The sequence below is a fragment of the Lipotes vexillifer genome, unplaced genomic scaffold, assembly GCF_000442215.2.
Source record: "Lipotes vexillifer unplaced genomic scaffold, Lipotes_vexillifer_v1.1 scaffold204, whole genome shotgun sequence".
In the NCBI taxonomy this organism is placed as follows: Eukaryota; Metazoa; Chordata; class Mammalia; order Artiodactyla; family Lipotidae; genus Lipotes; species Lipotes vexillifer.
The window spans coordinates 2,144,746-2,162,676 of record NW_006777418.1 but is presented as its reverse complement, the minus strand read 5'-3'; the positions used below and the strand labels follow the sequence as shown (position 1 = coordinate 2,162,676).

General features: G+C 39.0%; 1 protein-coding gene across 1 annotated transcript in view; it reads right to left on the bottom strand.

Annotated features, from left to right (window-relative positions):
• The window catches only part of TRPM6 (transient receptor potential cation channel subfamily M member 6), a 115,912-nt gene that overhangs the window by 94,326 nt on the left and 3,655 nt on the right, over positions 1–17,931 (bottom strand). Inside the window, exons 2-5 of the mRNA XM_007450994.1 lie at positions 17,436–17,515; positions 15,250–15,288; positions 11,799–11,976; positions 841–1,054 (exon numbers count right to left, since the gene is read on the bottom strand). Of these exons, the coding sequence (XP_007451056.1) occupies positions 841–1,054; positions 11,799–11,976; positions 15,250–15,288; positions 17,436–17,515 (511 nt within the window). The remainder of the gene's footprint in view (positions 1–840; positions 1,055–11,798; positions 11,977–15,249; positions 15,289–17,435; positions 17,516–17,931) is intronic.

Below are 17,931 nucleotides of genomic sequence, written 5' to 3'. Positions count from 1 at the left end.
ACCTGTGGAATCTGTCGCTATTTCCTGGTAGACAGTAATTCAGAATTGAGCTGAACTGTAAGACACTCAGCTGATGCTGGAGAACTGTGGTGTGCTGGGAAAGCACCCACACATGAGAACTGGTGTCAGAACTGTAACATATCAGTAACAGATTAGTAAGAGAGGAGTTTGTGAAGTCAGTAATCCTCAACCCTGGCTGCACATTAGATACCCTTCAGAAGCTTCACCCTGAAAAACTAATTAATCTGGGGTAGAACTTGTGCATCTGTATTTTTGCAAAGCCCCCAGATGATTCTCTAACACGCATACAGTTCATAAACACTGATGCAAAAGAGTAGGGTTAGAGGTTCAGGGGCTACTAAATGAAGTTCTTGAATGTCAGATTTCAAGAAGTATGAAAGAGTCAGTGACAGAAACAAGTGCCAGTTATGTAGTTAATTATCTCCTCATGCCCCATACACTCAATGCAGTTGTTGCACATGTCAGTGATTTCCAATTCCTGAGAACCTGACCATGGTGAGTTTAGCTCACGTCTATGCCCACACACTACCTCACCACAGTCCAAAGCTCATGAAAATCTATTTTCTCTGCCAGACGTTTACCCAAAGTTATATTAAAATAGCATATTTTAACAATGGTAAAAATACATTCCAGGAAAGGTCTAGGATTCTTCTGTGTTTCTTTTCCAGTCACTACACTTCCAGTCTTTCTCACGCTACCACATCTCCTGGGAGCACTGCAGAGCAGAGGTTAGGTGCTATACTGCCTGATTCACAGTTAAAAAGAAGGAATTTAAAAAAAAAAAAACAAAAACAGGCTGAAACAGGGAATGTGCCTTACCGGTATTAATGCCTTCAGTTATTATCCACGCTCCCGTTGTCTCTGCAGCTTTGACCAAACCTTGGCTGAAGATCTCTTTAAGTTTGGAGGGCATCTTGAAGTTCTGGATGCCTCCGTGGACAGAGATCACCAGCTTTGGCAGTTCCATCTTCCACTCTTTCAACATTAAATGTAATAGATGATCCAACTTTGTGTCATAAGAAGTTCTAATATACTGGAAGATATGCATATACACATATACATAAAACAGTGGAAAATACCTGCCACATCGCAGTAAGCACACAGCAGGGCAACTGAAATGCCAAAACTTGAAAGAAAATGTCTAGGATCTCTTTAAAAGTTCATCTTCATATAATGGAAATATTTACTTTGAAAAGATCCCACACCCCCTTTAAGTTCCTTCTGAGAATTACAAGTCACCATAGGAAGGCTTCCTCTGGTTTTCAGGGTTAGTCTACCAATGTTCTCTGGAAGGTCTGAGGTAAGGCAGAAATACTTCAAACTGGCAAAAATCACTACGCCAGAAAACCCATTTAAAAAAAGTTTTAGAAATAAGTGAAATGAGGTTTTCTCATAAATGCTATGGCTTCTAATTTACTGGACCATTTCACATATTTGCATAATTTAAGATCCAGAAGCATGTTCATTTATTTTAAATTTTACATTCTAACCATTTCCTATATATATCATCTCTTTAAAAACTTCTTTTCCAAAATAAATACTTTTCATAAGAGAGCAATGTAACCAAAAGAAAAGACGGAAATCAGGCAGCTCCAGAATCATTTTGCATTTTGCCCAAGATTATAGTGTACGGCTGGCTTTTTGTCCCAGCCAATGCAGCCACATACAGACTGGTAAAATCATATTGAGATGAGTGTGAGCCAACCAACAGCAAGAATAAGTCGGATTTATAGGATAAGGACCATAGAAAACCATGAGTTTATAAAACTATAGCAAAAATAACCACAGGTAGAGATCGCCATAGATATGCAAATAGGAATTATCACATTGTCCTCCAGAATGTGATAGTGATTTAAAACAATTGTGTTGGGGCTTCCCTGGTGGCGCAGTGGTTGAGAGTCCGCCTGCCGATGCAGGGGACGCGGGTTCGTGCCCCGGTCCGGAAAGATCCCACATGCCGCGGAGCGGCTGGGCCCGTGAGCCATGGCCGCTGAGCCTGCGCGTCCGGAGCCTGTGCTCCGCAACAGGAGAGGCCACAACAGTGAGAGGCCCGCGCACCGCAAAAAAAAAAAAAAAAAAGAAAGAAAGAAAACAATTGTGTTCATCTTTGAAATTCTTAAAACATAATCCCTTTATTTCATAATTAAAATATTAGAATTTCTGACATGAGGATGGTGCAGCCATCACAGGATGTAGTAGAAAGAATCTAAGGGTAACTAGGATTCAGTTTACAAGTGAGAAAACTGAGTTGCCACAGCTTTATCACATATTCAAAGAGTAGGAAAAATACAAGTTGACCTTTGTGAAAGGGTTCATGTTGCCCCGAATGATGAATAAGGGCAGAGGAGGCAGCTCTGGTTTAGTTCTCCTTCTCTCTCTCTCTCAGTTCTTTCTCCCAGGTAGCCCTCCCTTTCAGTTATAAGTCCTTTTAGTCCTAGAAGATACTTCTTGAGATTTCAGGATAACACCTTGATCAACTAAATTATCAGCACTAGACTCTTTTCTTCCAAAGGCCAGCTGACGACGGTGCTAAGGTTTTATGACTCTCTCTTTCCCCTCCTCCTCCTTTATCATAACTCACCTCCAAACCTCTGTGGAAGGAGGGTGGAGGGATAACAACTAGAAAGGGAAATGCAGCACAGGGGATGAGTAACCAGCTCTCCCAAGCTCTCCTGCTGTGCATGCTAAACCTGAAATGCAATTCCAGGCTGAAATATAAGGGTAGCCTCTTCTGAGAGATCAAATAAAATGCATTCAGGCACAGAGGATGTAACAGGAGCCTAATGCTAAGCATAAAACGTATTAGTGATCAGATGTGTCTAAACATGTTTTCAGTTTTCCTAAATGTACCATATTCCCCCTTGGCCTTCCCACAAGCTATTCCTCACGCCTACAGTGGTCTTATCCTTCTGTCTCACCAGACACCAAACACCTCACTCATCTTTCCCATCTCAGCTTAGCCATCCCTACTCTCAGATGGCTTCCTTGACACATGCACACCACCCCAGAAAAACAGGAGGAGTTCCCTTTTCATTCTCTCAAAGAACCCTGTATTCCCCTTTCCTAGCATCCCCACCGTCTGGGGTAATTGTATATTTATTTCCTGCTTCCCTCACTAGACTGTAAGCAATGTTAGTACACAGAACATATTCTCTTTGGGGCATAGCAAAGTATGGGCAACTGATAAAGATCTGTTGAATGGATAAAAAAAATGAGTAAATGAAGATGATTATGAGCAAACATAAAAGCAAAAGGAAGAAGATGAACAATTAAGGGAAAAATTACATAAAGAGTTCTATGAGAGTCAGCTTCCAAAAAGGATTGGAGGACAGTTTTCTTGCCAACTAAAACAAACAAAAATGAATGCACAAAGTTAGATGCAAGTGGATTAGTAATCAGAAATGTCGATTACTGTACAATTATATTATGAAACCTTATTATGATTGCACTATTAAGAACAGTTTTTCAAATCCTTTTAACTGATGATGCACTGCAGGACACAACTGATTCTGAGCTTTCCTGAGGTAGGCTCCCCCTGTATTTTCCCCAAGGAAAGCTGCCTCTAATAAAGCAGTATACAGTTAACAAGGTCAATAGAAAACAGCTGAGAGACAGCTGACCTGTCAATACTATGTGAATCACATGTAAAATTACTATATGAGGGACAGGAGAAAAACTGGCCTGTAGAGACCAGCACTGTCATTCAGGGGGTACAGAAATTTCTCCATTTTCTTCCTGAGAAAAGGCTCTCGCAAGGGCATAGCAGGCACCAACAGCCACAGGTTAAGTTATTGGGAATTGCTATAGCCGTGATTCAGGTGAAGTCTGTTCTTCGGTAGTAACTTTTGTACATTCCTTAAGAAAAGGGAAGCCGTTTAGCAACTGCCTCATGAGCAATAAGCCATTCTCTTCTGCAGAGGGCATAACCTGGCTGAAATAAGTCAATCAAAGAGCTGGCCACACCACACCTGGGTAAGGTACCATGCCCCTCAGACATAAAAGAAAAAGAAGAGTCAGGTCATTTTTGTCAACAGGTAAGTAACACGGATCGCCTCTGCAATAAAACCTGGTCATCTGATCATCTACACTTAGAAATACAATTTGGATATACATTTGGAGGTTATAGCCTCTGTTAAAAATCAGCAAAATAGGAGACCTTCATGATGGTGGAGTAAGATGTGGAGATCACCTTCCTCCCCACAAATACATCAAAAATACATCTACATGTGGAACAACTCCTACGGAACACCTACTGAACGCTGGCAGAAGACCTCAGACCTCCCAAAAGGCAAGAAACTCCCCACGTACCTGGGTAGGGCAAAAGAAAAAACAGAGACAAAAGAATAAGGACAGGACCTGCACCTCTGGGAGGGAGCTGTGAAGTTTCCATACACTAGGAAGCCCCTTCACTGGCGGAGACAGAGGATGGCGGTGGGGAAGCTTCCGAGTCACGGAGGAGAGCGCAACACGGGTGCGAGGGGCAAAGCGGGGAGATTCCCGCACAGAGGAGCGGCGCCGACCGGCACTCACCAGCCCGAGAGGCTTGTCTGCTCGCCCGCCGGGGTGGGCGGGGCTGGGAGCTGAGGCTCCGGCTTCGGTCGGAGCGCTGGGAGAGGACTGGGGTTGGCGGCGTGAACACAGCCTGCAGGGGGCTAGTGCGCCACGGCTAGCCGGGAGGGAGTCCGGGAAAAAGTCTGGACCTGCCTAAGAGGCAAGAGACCATTATTTTGAGGTGCGCGAGGAGAGGGATTCAGAGCACCACCTAAAGGAGCTCCAGAGATGGGTGCGAGCCACGGCTATCAGCGCGGACCCCAGAGGTGGGCATGAGACGCTGAGGCTGCTGCTGCAGCCACCAAGAAGCCTGTGAGCAAGCACAGGTCACTATCCACACCCCCCTTCTGGGGAGCCTGTGCAGCCCGCCACTGCCAGGGTCCCGGGATCCAGGGACAACTTCCCCAGAACGCACGGCGCGCCTCAGGCTGGTGCAACGTCACGCTGACCTCTGCCGCCGCAGGCTCGCCTCGCATTCCATACACCTCCCTGCCCAACCCCGGCCTGAGTGAGCCAGAGCCCCCGAAGCAGCTGCTCCTTTAACCCCGTACTGTCTGAGAGAAGAACAGACGCCCTCCTGTGACCTACACGCAGAGGCGGGGCCAAATCCAAAGCTGAGCCCCTGGGAGCTGTGAGAACAAAGAACAGAAAGGGAAATCTCTCCCAGCAGCTTCAGGAGCGGTGGATTAAATCTCCACAATCAACCTGATGTACCTGCATCTGTGGAATACCTGAATAGACAGCAAATCATCCCAAAATTGAGGCAGTGGACTTTGGGAGCAACTATAGACTTGGGATTTGCTTTCTGCATCTAATTTGTTTTTGGTTTTATGTTTACCTTAGTTTAGTATTTAGAGTTTATTATCAATGGTAGATTTGTTTATTGATTTGGCTGCTTGCTTCCTTTTTCATATATGTATATAGATTTTTTTTTTACTTTTTCTCTTTCTGTGAATGTGTATGTGTATGCTTCTTTGTGTCATTTTGTCTGTACAGCTTTGCTTTTACCATTTGTCCTAGGGTTCTGGCTTTCCATTGTTTTTTTTTAGTAGTTTTTTTTTCTTTTTTTCTTTATTTTTGGCCGCCCTGGGTGTTCGTTGTTGCACGCAGGCTTTCTCTAGTTGTGGCAAATGGGGGCTACTCTTTGTCACGGTGCGCGGACTTCTCATTGCGGTGGCTTCTCTTGTTGTGGAGCATTGGCGCTAGGCGCACGGGCTGCAGTAGTTGTGGCTCACGGGCTCTAGAGCGCAGGCTCAATAGTTGTGGTACACGGGCTTAGTTGCTCCGTGGCATGTGGGATCTTCCTGGACCAGGGTTCAAACCCTTGTTCCTTGCATTGGCAGGTGGATTCTTAACCACGGCGCCACCAGGACAGCCCTTTAGTATAGTTCTTATTGCTGGTTACCATTGGTGGATTTGTTTTTTGGTATGGTTGCTGTCTTCTATCTTTCGTTCTTTATTTTTTTTATTACATTTAACATTTTTATTTTAAATATATATATTTTTATTTTTATTTTAATAACTTTATTCTATTTTTTTTCTTTCTTTCTTTCTTTCTCCCTTTACTTCTGAGTGGTGTGGCTGACAGGAACTTTGGGCTCGGGCAGGGTGTCAGGCCTGGGCCTCTGACGTGGGAGAGCTGAGTTCAGGACATTGGTCCACCAGAGACCTCCCAGCTCCATGTAATATCAAAAGGCGAAAGCTCTCCCAGAGATCTCCATCTCAACACAAAGACCCAGCTCCACTCAACAACCAGCAAGCTACACTGTTGGACACCCTATGTGAAAAAACTAACAAGACAGGAACACAACCCCACCCATTAGCAGAGACGCTGCCTAAAATCATAATAAAGTCACAGACACCCCAAAAGACACCACTGGATGCGGTCTTGCCCACCAGCAAGACAAGACCCAGCCTCATCCACCACAACACAGGCACCAGTCCCCTCCACCAGGAAGCCTACACAACCCACTGACCCAATCTTAGCCACTGGGGGCAGACACCAAAAACAATAGGAACTATCAACCTACAGCCTGTAAAAACGTGACCCCAAACACAGTAAGGTAAGCAAAATGAGAAGACAGAGAAACACACAGCAGACAAAGGAGCAAGGTAAAAACCCACCAGACCAAACAAATGAAGAGGAAATAGGCAGTCTACCTGAAAAAGAATTCAGAATAATGATAGTAAAGATAATCCAAAATCTTGGAAATAGAATGGAGAAAATACCAGAAATGTTTAACAAGGACCTAGAAGAACTAGAGAGCAAAAAACAAATGATTAACAACACAATAAATGAAATTAAAAATTCTCTAGAAGGAATCAATAGCAAAATAACTGAGGCATAAGAATGGATAAGTGACCTAGAAGATAAAATAGTGGAAATAACTACCACAGAGCAGAATAAACAAAAAAGAATGAAAAGAATTGAGGACAGTCTCAGAGACTTCTGGCACAACATTAAATTCACCAATATTCAGATTAGAGGGGTCCCAGAAGCAGAGAAAAAGAAAGGGACTGAGAAACTATTTGAAGAGATTAGTGTTGAAAACTGCCCTAATACAGGAAAAGAAAGAGTCAATCAAGTCCAGGAAGCACAGAGAGTCCCATACAGGATAAACCCAAGGGGAAACACACCAAGACACATATTAATCAAACTATCAAAAATTAAATACAAACAAAAACATTAAAAGCAGCAAGGGAAAAACAACAAATAACACAGAAGGGAATCCCCATAAGGTTAACAGCTGATCTTTCAGGAGAAACTCTGCAAGCCAGAAAGGAGTGGCAGGACATATTTAAAGTGATGAAAAGGAAAAGAAAACCTACAACCAAGATTACTCTACCCGGCAAGGATCTCATTCAGATTCGATGGAGAAATTAAAACATTTACAGATAAGCAAGAGCTAAGAGAATTCAGCACCACCAAACTAGCTTTACGACAAATGCTAAAGGAATTTCTCTAGGTAGGAAACACAAGAGAAGGAAAACACCTACAATAACAAACTCAAAACAATTTAGAAAATGGTAACAGGAACATACATAGAGATAACTACCTTAAATGTAAATGGATTAAATGCTCCAACCAAAAGACACAGACTGGCTGAATGGATACAAAAACAAGACCAGTATATATACTGTCTACAAGAGACCCACTTCAGACCTAGGGATACATACAGACTGAAAGTAATGGGATGGAAAAAGATATTCCATGCAAATGAAAATCAAAAGAAAGCTGGAGTAGCAAATTCTCTCATCAGACAAAATAGACTTTAAAATAAAGACTATTACAAGAGATAAAGAAGGACACTACATAATGATCAAGGGATCAATCCAAGAAGAAGATATAACAATTGTAAATATTTATGAACCAAACATAGAAGCACCTCAGTATGTAGGCGAATGCTAACAGCCATAAAAGGGGAAATCAACAGTAACACAATCATAGTAGTAACAGTAACACAATCATCTGTCCACTTTCACCAGTGGACAGATCATCCAAAATGAAAATAAATAAGGAAACACAAGCTTTAAAAGATACATTAAACAACATGGACTTAATTGATATTTATAGGGAATTCCATCCAAAAACAACAGAATACACTTTCTGCTCAAGTGCTCATGGAACATTCTCCAGGATAGATCATATCTTGGGTCACAAATCAAGCCTTGGTAAATTTAAGAAAATTAAAATCATATAAAGTATCTCTTCCGACCACAACGCTATGAGACTAGATATCAATTACAGGAAAAAATCTGTAAAAAATACAAACACATGGAGGCTAAACAATACACTAGTAAATAACCAAGAGATCACTGAAGAAATCAAAGAGAAAATCAAAAAATACCTAGAAACAAATGACAATGAAAACACGATGACCCAAAACCTATGCTATGCAGCAAAAGCAGTTCTAAGAGGGAAGTTTACAGCAATACAATCCTACCTCAAGAAACAAAAAACATCTCAAATAAACAACCTAACCTTACACCTAAAGCAATTAGAGAAAGAAGAAAAAAAAAAAAACACCCCAAAGTTAGTAAAAGGAAAGGAATCATAAAGATCAGATCAGAAATAAAGGAAAAGGAAATGAAGGAAATGATAGCAAAGATCAATAAAACTAAAAGCTGGTTCTTTGAGAAGATAAACAAAATTGATAAACCACTAGCCAGACTCATCAAGAAAAAAAAGGGAGAAGACTCAAATCGACAGAATTAGAAATGAAAAAGGAGAGGTAACAACTGACACTGCAGAAATACAAAGGATCATGAGAGATGACTACAAGCAACTGTATGCCAATAAAATGGACAGCCTGGAAGAAATGGACAAATTCTTAAAAAAGCACAACTTTCCAAGACTGAACCAGGAAGAAATAGAAATATAAACAGACCAATCACAAGCACTGAAGTTGAGACTGTGATTAAAAATCTTCCAACAAACAAAAGACCACGATCAGATGGCTTCACAGGTGAATTCTATGAAACATTTAGAGAAGAGCTAACACCTATCCTTCTCAAACTCTTCCAGAATATACCAGAGGGAGGAACACTCCCAGAGTCATTCTACAAGACCACCATCACCCTGATACCAAAACCGGACAAAGATGTCACAAAGACAGAAAACTACAGGCCAATATTACTGATGAACAAAGGTGCAAAAATCCTCAACAAACTACTAGCAAACAGAATCCAACAGCACATTAAAAGGATCATACACCATGATCAAGTGGGGTTTATCCCAGGAAGGCAAGAATTCTTCAATATACGCAAATCAATCAATGTGATACACCACATTAACAAACTGAAGGAGAAAAACCATATGATCATCTCAATAGATGCAGAAAAAGCTTTCAACAAAATTCAACACCCATTTAAAATAAAAACCCTCCAGAAAGTAGGCACAGAGGAAACTTACCTCAACATAACAGAGGCCATATATGACAAACCCATAGCCAACATTGTTCTCAGTGGTGAAAAACTGAAACCATTTCCTCTAACATCAGGAACAAGACAAGGTTGTCCACTCTCACCACTCTTATTCAACATACTGTTGGAAGTTTTAGCCATTGCAATCAGAGAAGAAAAAGAAAGAAAAGGAATCCAAATCAGAAAAGAGGAAAAGCTGTCATTGTTCGCAGATGACATGATACTATATACAGAGAATCCTAAAGAATCTACCAGAAAACCACTAGAGCTAATCAATGAATTTGGTAAAGTAGAAGGATACAAAGAAATCTCTTGCATTCCTATACACTAATGATGAAAAATCTGGAAGAGAAATTAAGGAAACACTCCCATTTACCACTGCAATAAAAAGATAAAATACCTAGGAATAAACCTACCTAAGGAGACAAAAGACCTGTATGCAGAAAACTATAAGACACTAATGAAAGAAATTAAAGATGATACAAATAGATGGAGAGATATACCATGTTCTTGGATTGGAAGAATCAACATTGTAAAAATTGCTATACTACCCAAAGCAATCTACAGATTCAATGCAATCCCTATCAAACTACCAATGGTATTTTTCACAGAACTAGAACAAAAAATTTCACAATCCGTGTGGAAACACAAAAACCCTGAACAGCCAAAGCAATCTTGAGAAAGAAACATGGAACTAGAGGAATCAGGCTCCCAGACCTCAGACTACACTACAAAGCTACAGTAATCAAGACAGTATTGTACTGTCACAAAAACAGAAATATAGATCAATGGAATGGGATACAGAGCCCAGAGATAAACCCAAACACCTATGGTCACCTTATTTTTGATAAAGGAGGCAAGAATATACAATGGAGAAAAGACAGCCTCTTCAATAGTGGTGCTGGGAAAACTGGACAGCTACATGTAAAACAATGAAATTAGAACACTCCCTAACACCATACCCCAAAATAAACTCAAAATGGATTAAACACCTAAATGTAAGACCAGACACTATAACACTCTTAGAGGAGAACATCGGCAGAACACTTAGACATAAATCACAGCAAGATCCTTTTGACCCACCTTCTAGAGAAATCCAAATAAAAACAAAAATAAACACATGGCACCTAATGAAACTTAAAAGCTTTTGCACAGTAAAGGAAACCATAAACAAGACGAAAAGACAACCCTCAGATGGGAGAAAATATTTGCAAATGAAGCAACTGAAAAAGGATTAATCTCCACAATTTACAAGCAGCTCATACAGCTCAATATCAAAAAAAAAACCCAATCCAAAAATAGGTAGAAGACCTAAACAGATATTTCTCCAAAGAAGATATATAGATTGCCAACAAACATATGAAAGGATGCTCAACATCACTAATCGTTAGAGAAATGCAAGTCAAAACTAAAATGAGGTATCACCTCACACCAGTTAGAATGGCCATCATCAAAAAATCTACAAACAATAAATCCTGGAGAGGGTGTGGAGAAAAGCAAACCCTCTTGCACTGTTGATGGGAATGTAAATTGATACAGCCGCTATGGAGAACAGTATGGAGGTTCCTTAAAAAACTAAAAATAGAATTACCATATGACCCAGCAATCCCACTACTGGGCATATACCCTGAGAAAACCATAATTCATAAAGAGTCATGTACCACAATGTTCACTGCAGCTCTATTTACAATAGCCAGGACAGGGAAGCAACCTAAGCATCCACTGACAGATGAATGGATAAAGAAGATGTGACACATATATATAGTGGAATATTACTCTGCCATAAAAAGAAGCAAAACTGAATTATTTGTAGTGAGGTGGATGGACCTAGAGTCTGTCATACAGAGTGAAGTAAGTCAGAAAGAGAAAAACAAATACCGTATGCTAACACATATATATGGAATCTAAAAAAAAACAAAAGTTCTGAAGAACCTGTGGGCAGGACAGGAATAAAGACGCAGATGTAGAGAATGGACTTGAGGACACGGGGTGGGGGAAGGGTAAGCTGAGACAAAGTGAGAGAGTGGCATGGACATATATCCACTACCAAATGTAAAATAGATAGCCAGTGGGAAGCAGCTGCATAGCACAGGGGGATCAGCTCAGTACTTTGTGACCATCTAGAGGGGTGGGATAGGGAGGGTGGGAGGGAGACGTAAGAGGGTGGAGATATGAGGATATATGTATATGTATAGTTGATTTACTTTGTTATAAAGCAGAAACTAACAAACCATTGTAAAGCAATTATACTCCAATAAAGATATTTTTAAAAATCAGCAAAATAATGTAGGTTATTAGCAAACCTTAGAGTGGTGGGTGTGCTCTCCATCTTGGAAGTTAATTGTGCCAAAGGTATCTGTAGAGCTTTTCATTGTGTGCTTTTCAACAGACCATTGTTCATTTTCACTACCGTTGGCAGCTGAGATGGTCCAGGCTTCATCTATCCCATAATGGTCTCTAATCAATCGCCCACAGTAACACCTTAAATTTGGGATAAATACCAATTTCAAAATAGAAAACACAAAATTTCAGAATAGAAAATAGATGTAATGTTTCTCCATGTTCCTAGGATAATATATAGATGACATATATTAACAAGTGTTAAAACTTCACACTGAGATTTATATTTGATTTCCAACACTGGGTTGTTTTCTAAGTTTAAAAACATTCTCACTGCTTCTCTCCCTTGGCTACACATTAGAATCATTTTGGGGATGTTTTAAGAAAACACTACAAATCTCTTACACACCCATGTTCATAGCATCGTTATTCACAACAGCCAAGAAGTAGAAGTAACCCATGTATTCATTAATAGATGGATGGATGAACAAAACGTAGTATACACATTCAATTTTGCAAGATAAAAAGTTCTGTAGATCCATAACACAACAATGGGAATATACTTAACTGAAACAGGAAGAAATAGAAAATATGAACAGAACAATCACAAGCACTGAAATTGAAACTGTGATTAAAAATATTCCAACAAACAAAAGTCCAGGACCAGATGGCTTCACAGGTGAATTCTATCAAACATTTAGAGAAGAGCTAACACCCATCCTTCTCAAACTCTTCCAAAAAACTGCAAAGGAAGGAACACTTCCAAACTCATTCTATGAGGCCACCATCACCCTGATACCAAATCCAGACAAAGATACTACAAAAATAGAAAATTAGAGACCAATATGACTGATGAATATAGATGCAAAAATCCTCAACAAAATACCAGCAAACAGAATCCAACAACACATTAAAAGGATTATACACCATGATCAAGTGGGATTTATCCCAGGGACGCAAGGATTCTTCAATATACTCAAATTAATCAACATGATACTCTATTAACAAATTGAAGAATAAAACCATATGATCATCTCAATAGATGGAGAAAAACCTTTTGACAAAATTCAACACTGATTTATGATAAAAGCTCTCCAGAAAGTGGACATAGAGGGAACCTCCCGCAACATAATAAAAGCCATATATGACGAACCCACAGCAAACACCATCCTCAGTGGTGGAAAACTGAAACCATTTCCTCTAAGATCAGGAACAAGACAAGGATGTCCACTCTCACCACTATTATTCAACATAGTTTTGGAAGTCCTAGCCACGGCAAGCAGAGAAGAAAAAGAAATAAAAGGAATACAAATTGGAAAAGAAGAAGAAAAACTGTCACTGTTTCCAGAGGACATGATACTATACATAGAGAATCCTAAAGATGCCACGAGAAAACTACTAGAGCTAATCAATGAATTTGGTAAAGTTGCAGGATACAAAATTAATGCACAGGAATCTCTTGCATTCCTATACACTAATGATGAAAAATCTGAAAGAGAAATCAAGGACACACTCTCATTTACCACTGCAACAAAAAGAATAAAGAACGTAGGAATGAACCTCCCTAAGGAGACAAAATACCTTTATGCAGAAAACGGTAAGACACTGATGAAAGAAATTAAAGATGGTACAAACAGATGGAGAGACATACCATGTTCTTGGATTGGAAGAATCAATACTGTGAAAATGACTATACTATCCAAAGCAATCTACAGATTCAGTGCAATCCTTATCAAATTACCAATGGCATTTTTTACAGAACTAGAACAAAAAATCTTAAAATTTGTATGGAGACACAAAAGACCCCAAATAGCCAACGCAGTCTTGAGGGAAAAAAATGGAGCTGGAGGAATCAGACTCCATGACTTCAGACTATACTGCAAAGCTATAGTAATCAAGACAATATGGTGCTAGCACAAAAACAGAAATATAGATCAATGGAATAGCATAGAAAGCCCAGAGATAAACCCATGCACCTATGGTCAACTAATCTACGAGAAAGGAGGCAAGGAGATAAAATGGAGAAAAGACAGTCTCTTCAATAAGTGGTGCTCAGAAAACTGGACAGCTACATGTAAAAGAATGAAATTAGAACACTCCCTAACACCATATACAAAAATAAATTCAAAATGGATTAGAGATTGAAATGTAAGACTGGACACTATAAAACTCTCAGAGGAAAACATAGGAAGAACACTCTTTGACATAAATCACAGCAAGATTTTTTTTGATCCACCTCCTAGATTAATTGAAATAAAAACAAAAATAAACAAATGGGACCTAATGAAACTTAAAAGCTTTTGCAAAGCAAAGGAAACTACAAACAAGACGAAAAGACAACCCTCAGAATGGGAGAAAATATTTGCAAATGAATCAATGGACAAAGGATTAATCTCCAAAATATATAAACAGCTCAATATTAAAAAAAAAAAAACCCAATCAAAAAATGGGCAGAAGACCTAAATAGACGTTCCTCCAAAGAAGACATACAGATGGCCAAGAAGCACATGAAAAGCTGCTCAACATCACTAATTATTAGAGAAATGCACATCTAAACTACAATGAGGTATCACCTCACACCAGTTAGAATGGGCATCATCAGAAAATGTACAAACAACAAATGCTGGAGAGGGTGTGGAGAGAAGGGAACCCTCTTGCACTGTTGGTGGGAATGTAAATTGATACAGCCACTATGGAGAACAGCATGGAGGTTCCTTAAAAAACTAAAAATAGAATTACCATATGACCCAGCAATCCCACTACTGGGCATATACCCAGAGAAAACCATAATTCAAAAAGACACATGCACCCCAATGTTCACTGCAGCTCTTTTTACAATAGCCAGGTCATGGAAGCAATCTAAATGCTAAATCAACAGACGAAGGGGTAAAGAAGATGTGGTACATATATACAATGGAATATTACTCAGCCATAAAAAGGAATGAAATTGGGTCATATGTAGAGACGTGGATGGATCTAGAGTCTGTCATACAGAGTGAAATAAGTCAGAAAGAGAAAAACAAATATCATATATTAACGCATATATGTGAAACCTAGAAAAATGGTGCAGATGAACTGGTTTGCAGGGCAGAAATAGAGACACAGATGTAGAGAACAAATGTATGGACACCAAGGGGGGAAAGTATGGGGGTGTGTGGTGGTGGTGGGATGAATTGGGAGATTGGGATTGACATGTATTCACTAACATGTATAAAAGAGATAACTAATAAGAACCTGCTGTATAAGAAATAAATAAAATTAAATTTTTAAAAAATCTTAAAACTTAAGGAGATTAAGAAAAATCCTCATGTGAAATGTAAGATGCACATCAAAAGGAAGGACTGTTAATTAATGCAAAAAAATAGATGCAACTTCAGAGAAATATATAAACATAGAACTGTTTATCTGTCTTACCTGATTAAATTCTGACAAACCTGGCATCCTGCAGTACATCTTAATTAAAGAAATAAAACCACTGTTAGTTTAATATATTTGAAAACATATTTAATGCTTATTCACTAAATATCTATTAATCTTCCATAATCTGGGAATCAGGGTTTACTGAGTACTCATACATCATCTCCCAAATATTCCCAGATGTCATTTACCATATATAATTACATTGCAGCAACTATGATCTAATTAACAGAATACTGAGTTTGGAACCAAAATACCTGGATTTAAATCTCAATGATTTAACAATTCCTCTAAGCCCCAGTTTTCACATTTGAAAATAATATCTGACCCATACAGTTATTAAAATGATTAAGAGTGATAATATACGTAAAGTGTCTTATAGTATCTGGTACACTGCAGGATGTATAAAAATGGTGGCCATTATTATTATACTATGAAGATAACACAGAATTCCTGAGAATTAAGTAAGAAAACATACATATACAATTTTAAAACCCTAAAACACTATCAAACTGAGGAACAGTTGGTATGATTATAAATAATTATATTTATTAATCTCTTTTTTATGATTCAAAAAAGCCTTCTGGATTTGGGAGTTAGCATTATGATCATCAGTGATCATATTTTAAGTGTGAAGAAATTTTAACTAGAAAAGAAATCTAGGTAAAATAATGGAAGAAAAGGTAGTGTTCATAGCATCAATCATTCTAAATTATTCAGAGATGAATATTCAGGTCTTTCACTTCTTCCTGCCCCCAGCCTTTTAGAAATCTTTTTTCTCAGAAGCTTCACTTCAACAAGTTCCAAATGTGAAAGAAAAAGACGTTGTAATCAAGTCTATCAGATTTGTTTATTAGGAGCTACAGAAAGAATCAGTAAAAGACAAACCTTTATCTAAATTTAAAATAGTGAACTACCACTCTTTTGCTGTGCTCCATAAGGAAGAAAACTGCATGAAAGCTACAGTTTTGAGAATCTTACTAGGATCTAAGAAAAAGGCTGGCATGGAAGGAACAGCCATAGTCGTCCATCCATATTTTACAATCACAAAATAAGAGAGACTGCTTTTTTCCCATAAAAAGTAGTATATCTTTGACCATTCATGGAATTATGATCACTGATACTCTTCTTGAGTCTGTGGGCTAGTGACCTATAGTTTACCACTTTTCATGAGGTTCAAGGTGACTGTGAAGATGATTTTCCATTTACAGAGCAGTGGAAGCCACCTGAGCTCAATGTGCCTTCTACTGCAGCCACTATCATATTACAAAATCTCATAAAAGATGAAGGGAAAAAACAAGGTTACCCTGCCTTTTTATTCTGTAAACATTTTCTAAGCAGGTAAAATGAGGATTTCCAATCACGCGGCTTACAAGCCACAGGTAACTCAAAGAAGGTGGGACTAGTAAATATTTAACAAAGGCAAAGAACACTATTTTAGTCATCATCCCCAAAGAACTAGAATTTCAGTGGCCTCACCTGCTACCTTTCATGAGCATACAGCTGTGATTTCTAAACTTCAAATGAATGTAAGGCCAAATGCTCAGCAGAATCTAAAAATAGAGTGGTCCCCCTAATTAAAATACTGCTCTCCTATTTTCCTTTCCTTTTAATTCTTTTCCCCCAGGGCAATGCTGCCCAATCTTAATTTCATGGAACCGATTACCCTGGGGAATTTTCCATAGCCCTCTCTTCCTCTATCTTTCACTGGCTGCTGTTTTGAACTTTGTTCTACAAGTAGAACTTCCAGAGGGTTGTCAAGAACTCAGAATAATCAAACGCAAATCATTCCATCCTGCTGCCCATTATCTGCTCAAGCAAAAAGCCTGCAGGAGGAAAAAATTAACTGTTTGCATAATCTGAGCATGGAGTCCTGAAATACCCCAGTTACTATATTCACAGACACTTGGGGATAAGAAAGTCACACTATTTTGAACATTCAATACTCAAAAGTTGTAAATTTTTTATCCAAACCCGGTGGAATGGATGTAGCACTAGATATTTCCCTGGTATCTATCCTCCCAGGAAGAGGAAGAGGAACATCAAAGATAAAGCAGCAGAGTGAAATCTACCACAATATTAACAGTGGCTCCACAGGGCAAACAAGTCATATCTCTAAATTTCAGTAAACAGTCCTCCAAGTACTGTTGCTTTAAAAAGAAAAATGTAATTAAAAATTGTACCTGTGAGGGTCCTTTGAGCTGGGTATGATTTTGTTACATTCTCTCTTGTCGAACACTCCTTCAATCCACGATTTCTGGGACTGAATAGAAAAATGTCATTATTTTCATAGTCTCATTAAATGAAAACACAGTATAACCACAGTAGTCCAGGTAAGCAAGATATACTTAAATAAAATAGACCCTAACTAAAATGCCAAGACCAGCCCCAAACCCCTAAGGATTTATTAGGTTCTATTACAGACAACATAGACACAAATAAGCCAATGTGAACACAAAAGTATTCACAAAGTTAATTGGTCCACAATCTCATTTTAAGTGAAAGATCCCTAAATGCACAAAACTCTACCAAGGAAGTAAAGATATAGCGGAAGCATTCTCTTAATTCTGCCAAAAGTCACTTTTAAATCTTGTCCATAACCCCACACAGTGAATATTAAGCTCTCAAACTTCAGAATTCTCACTTATAAAGTCCCACTTTGGCTAAGATTTGACAGGA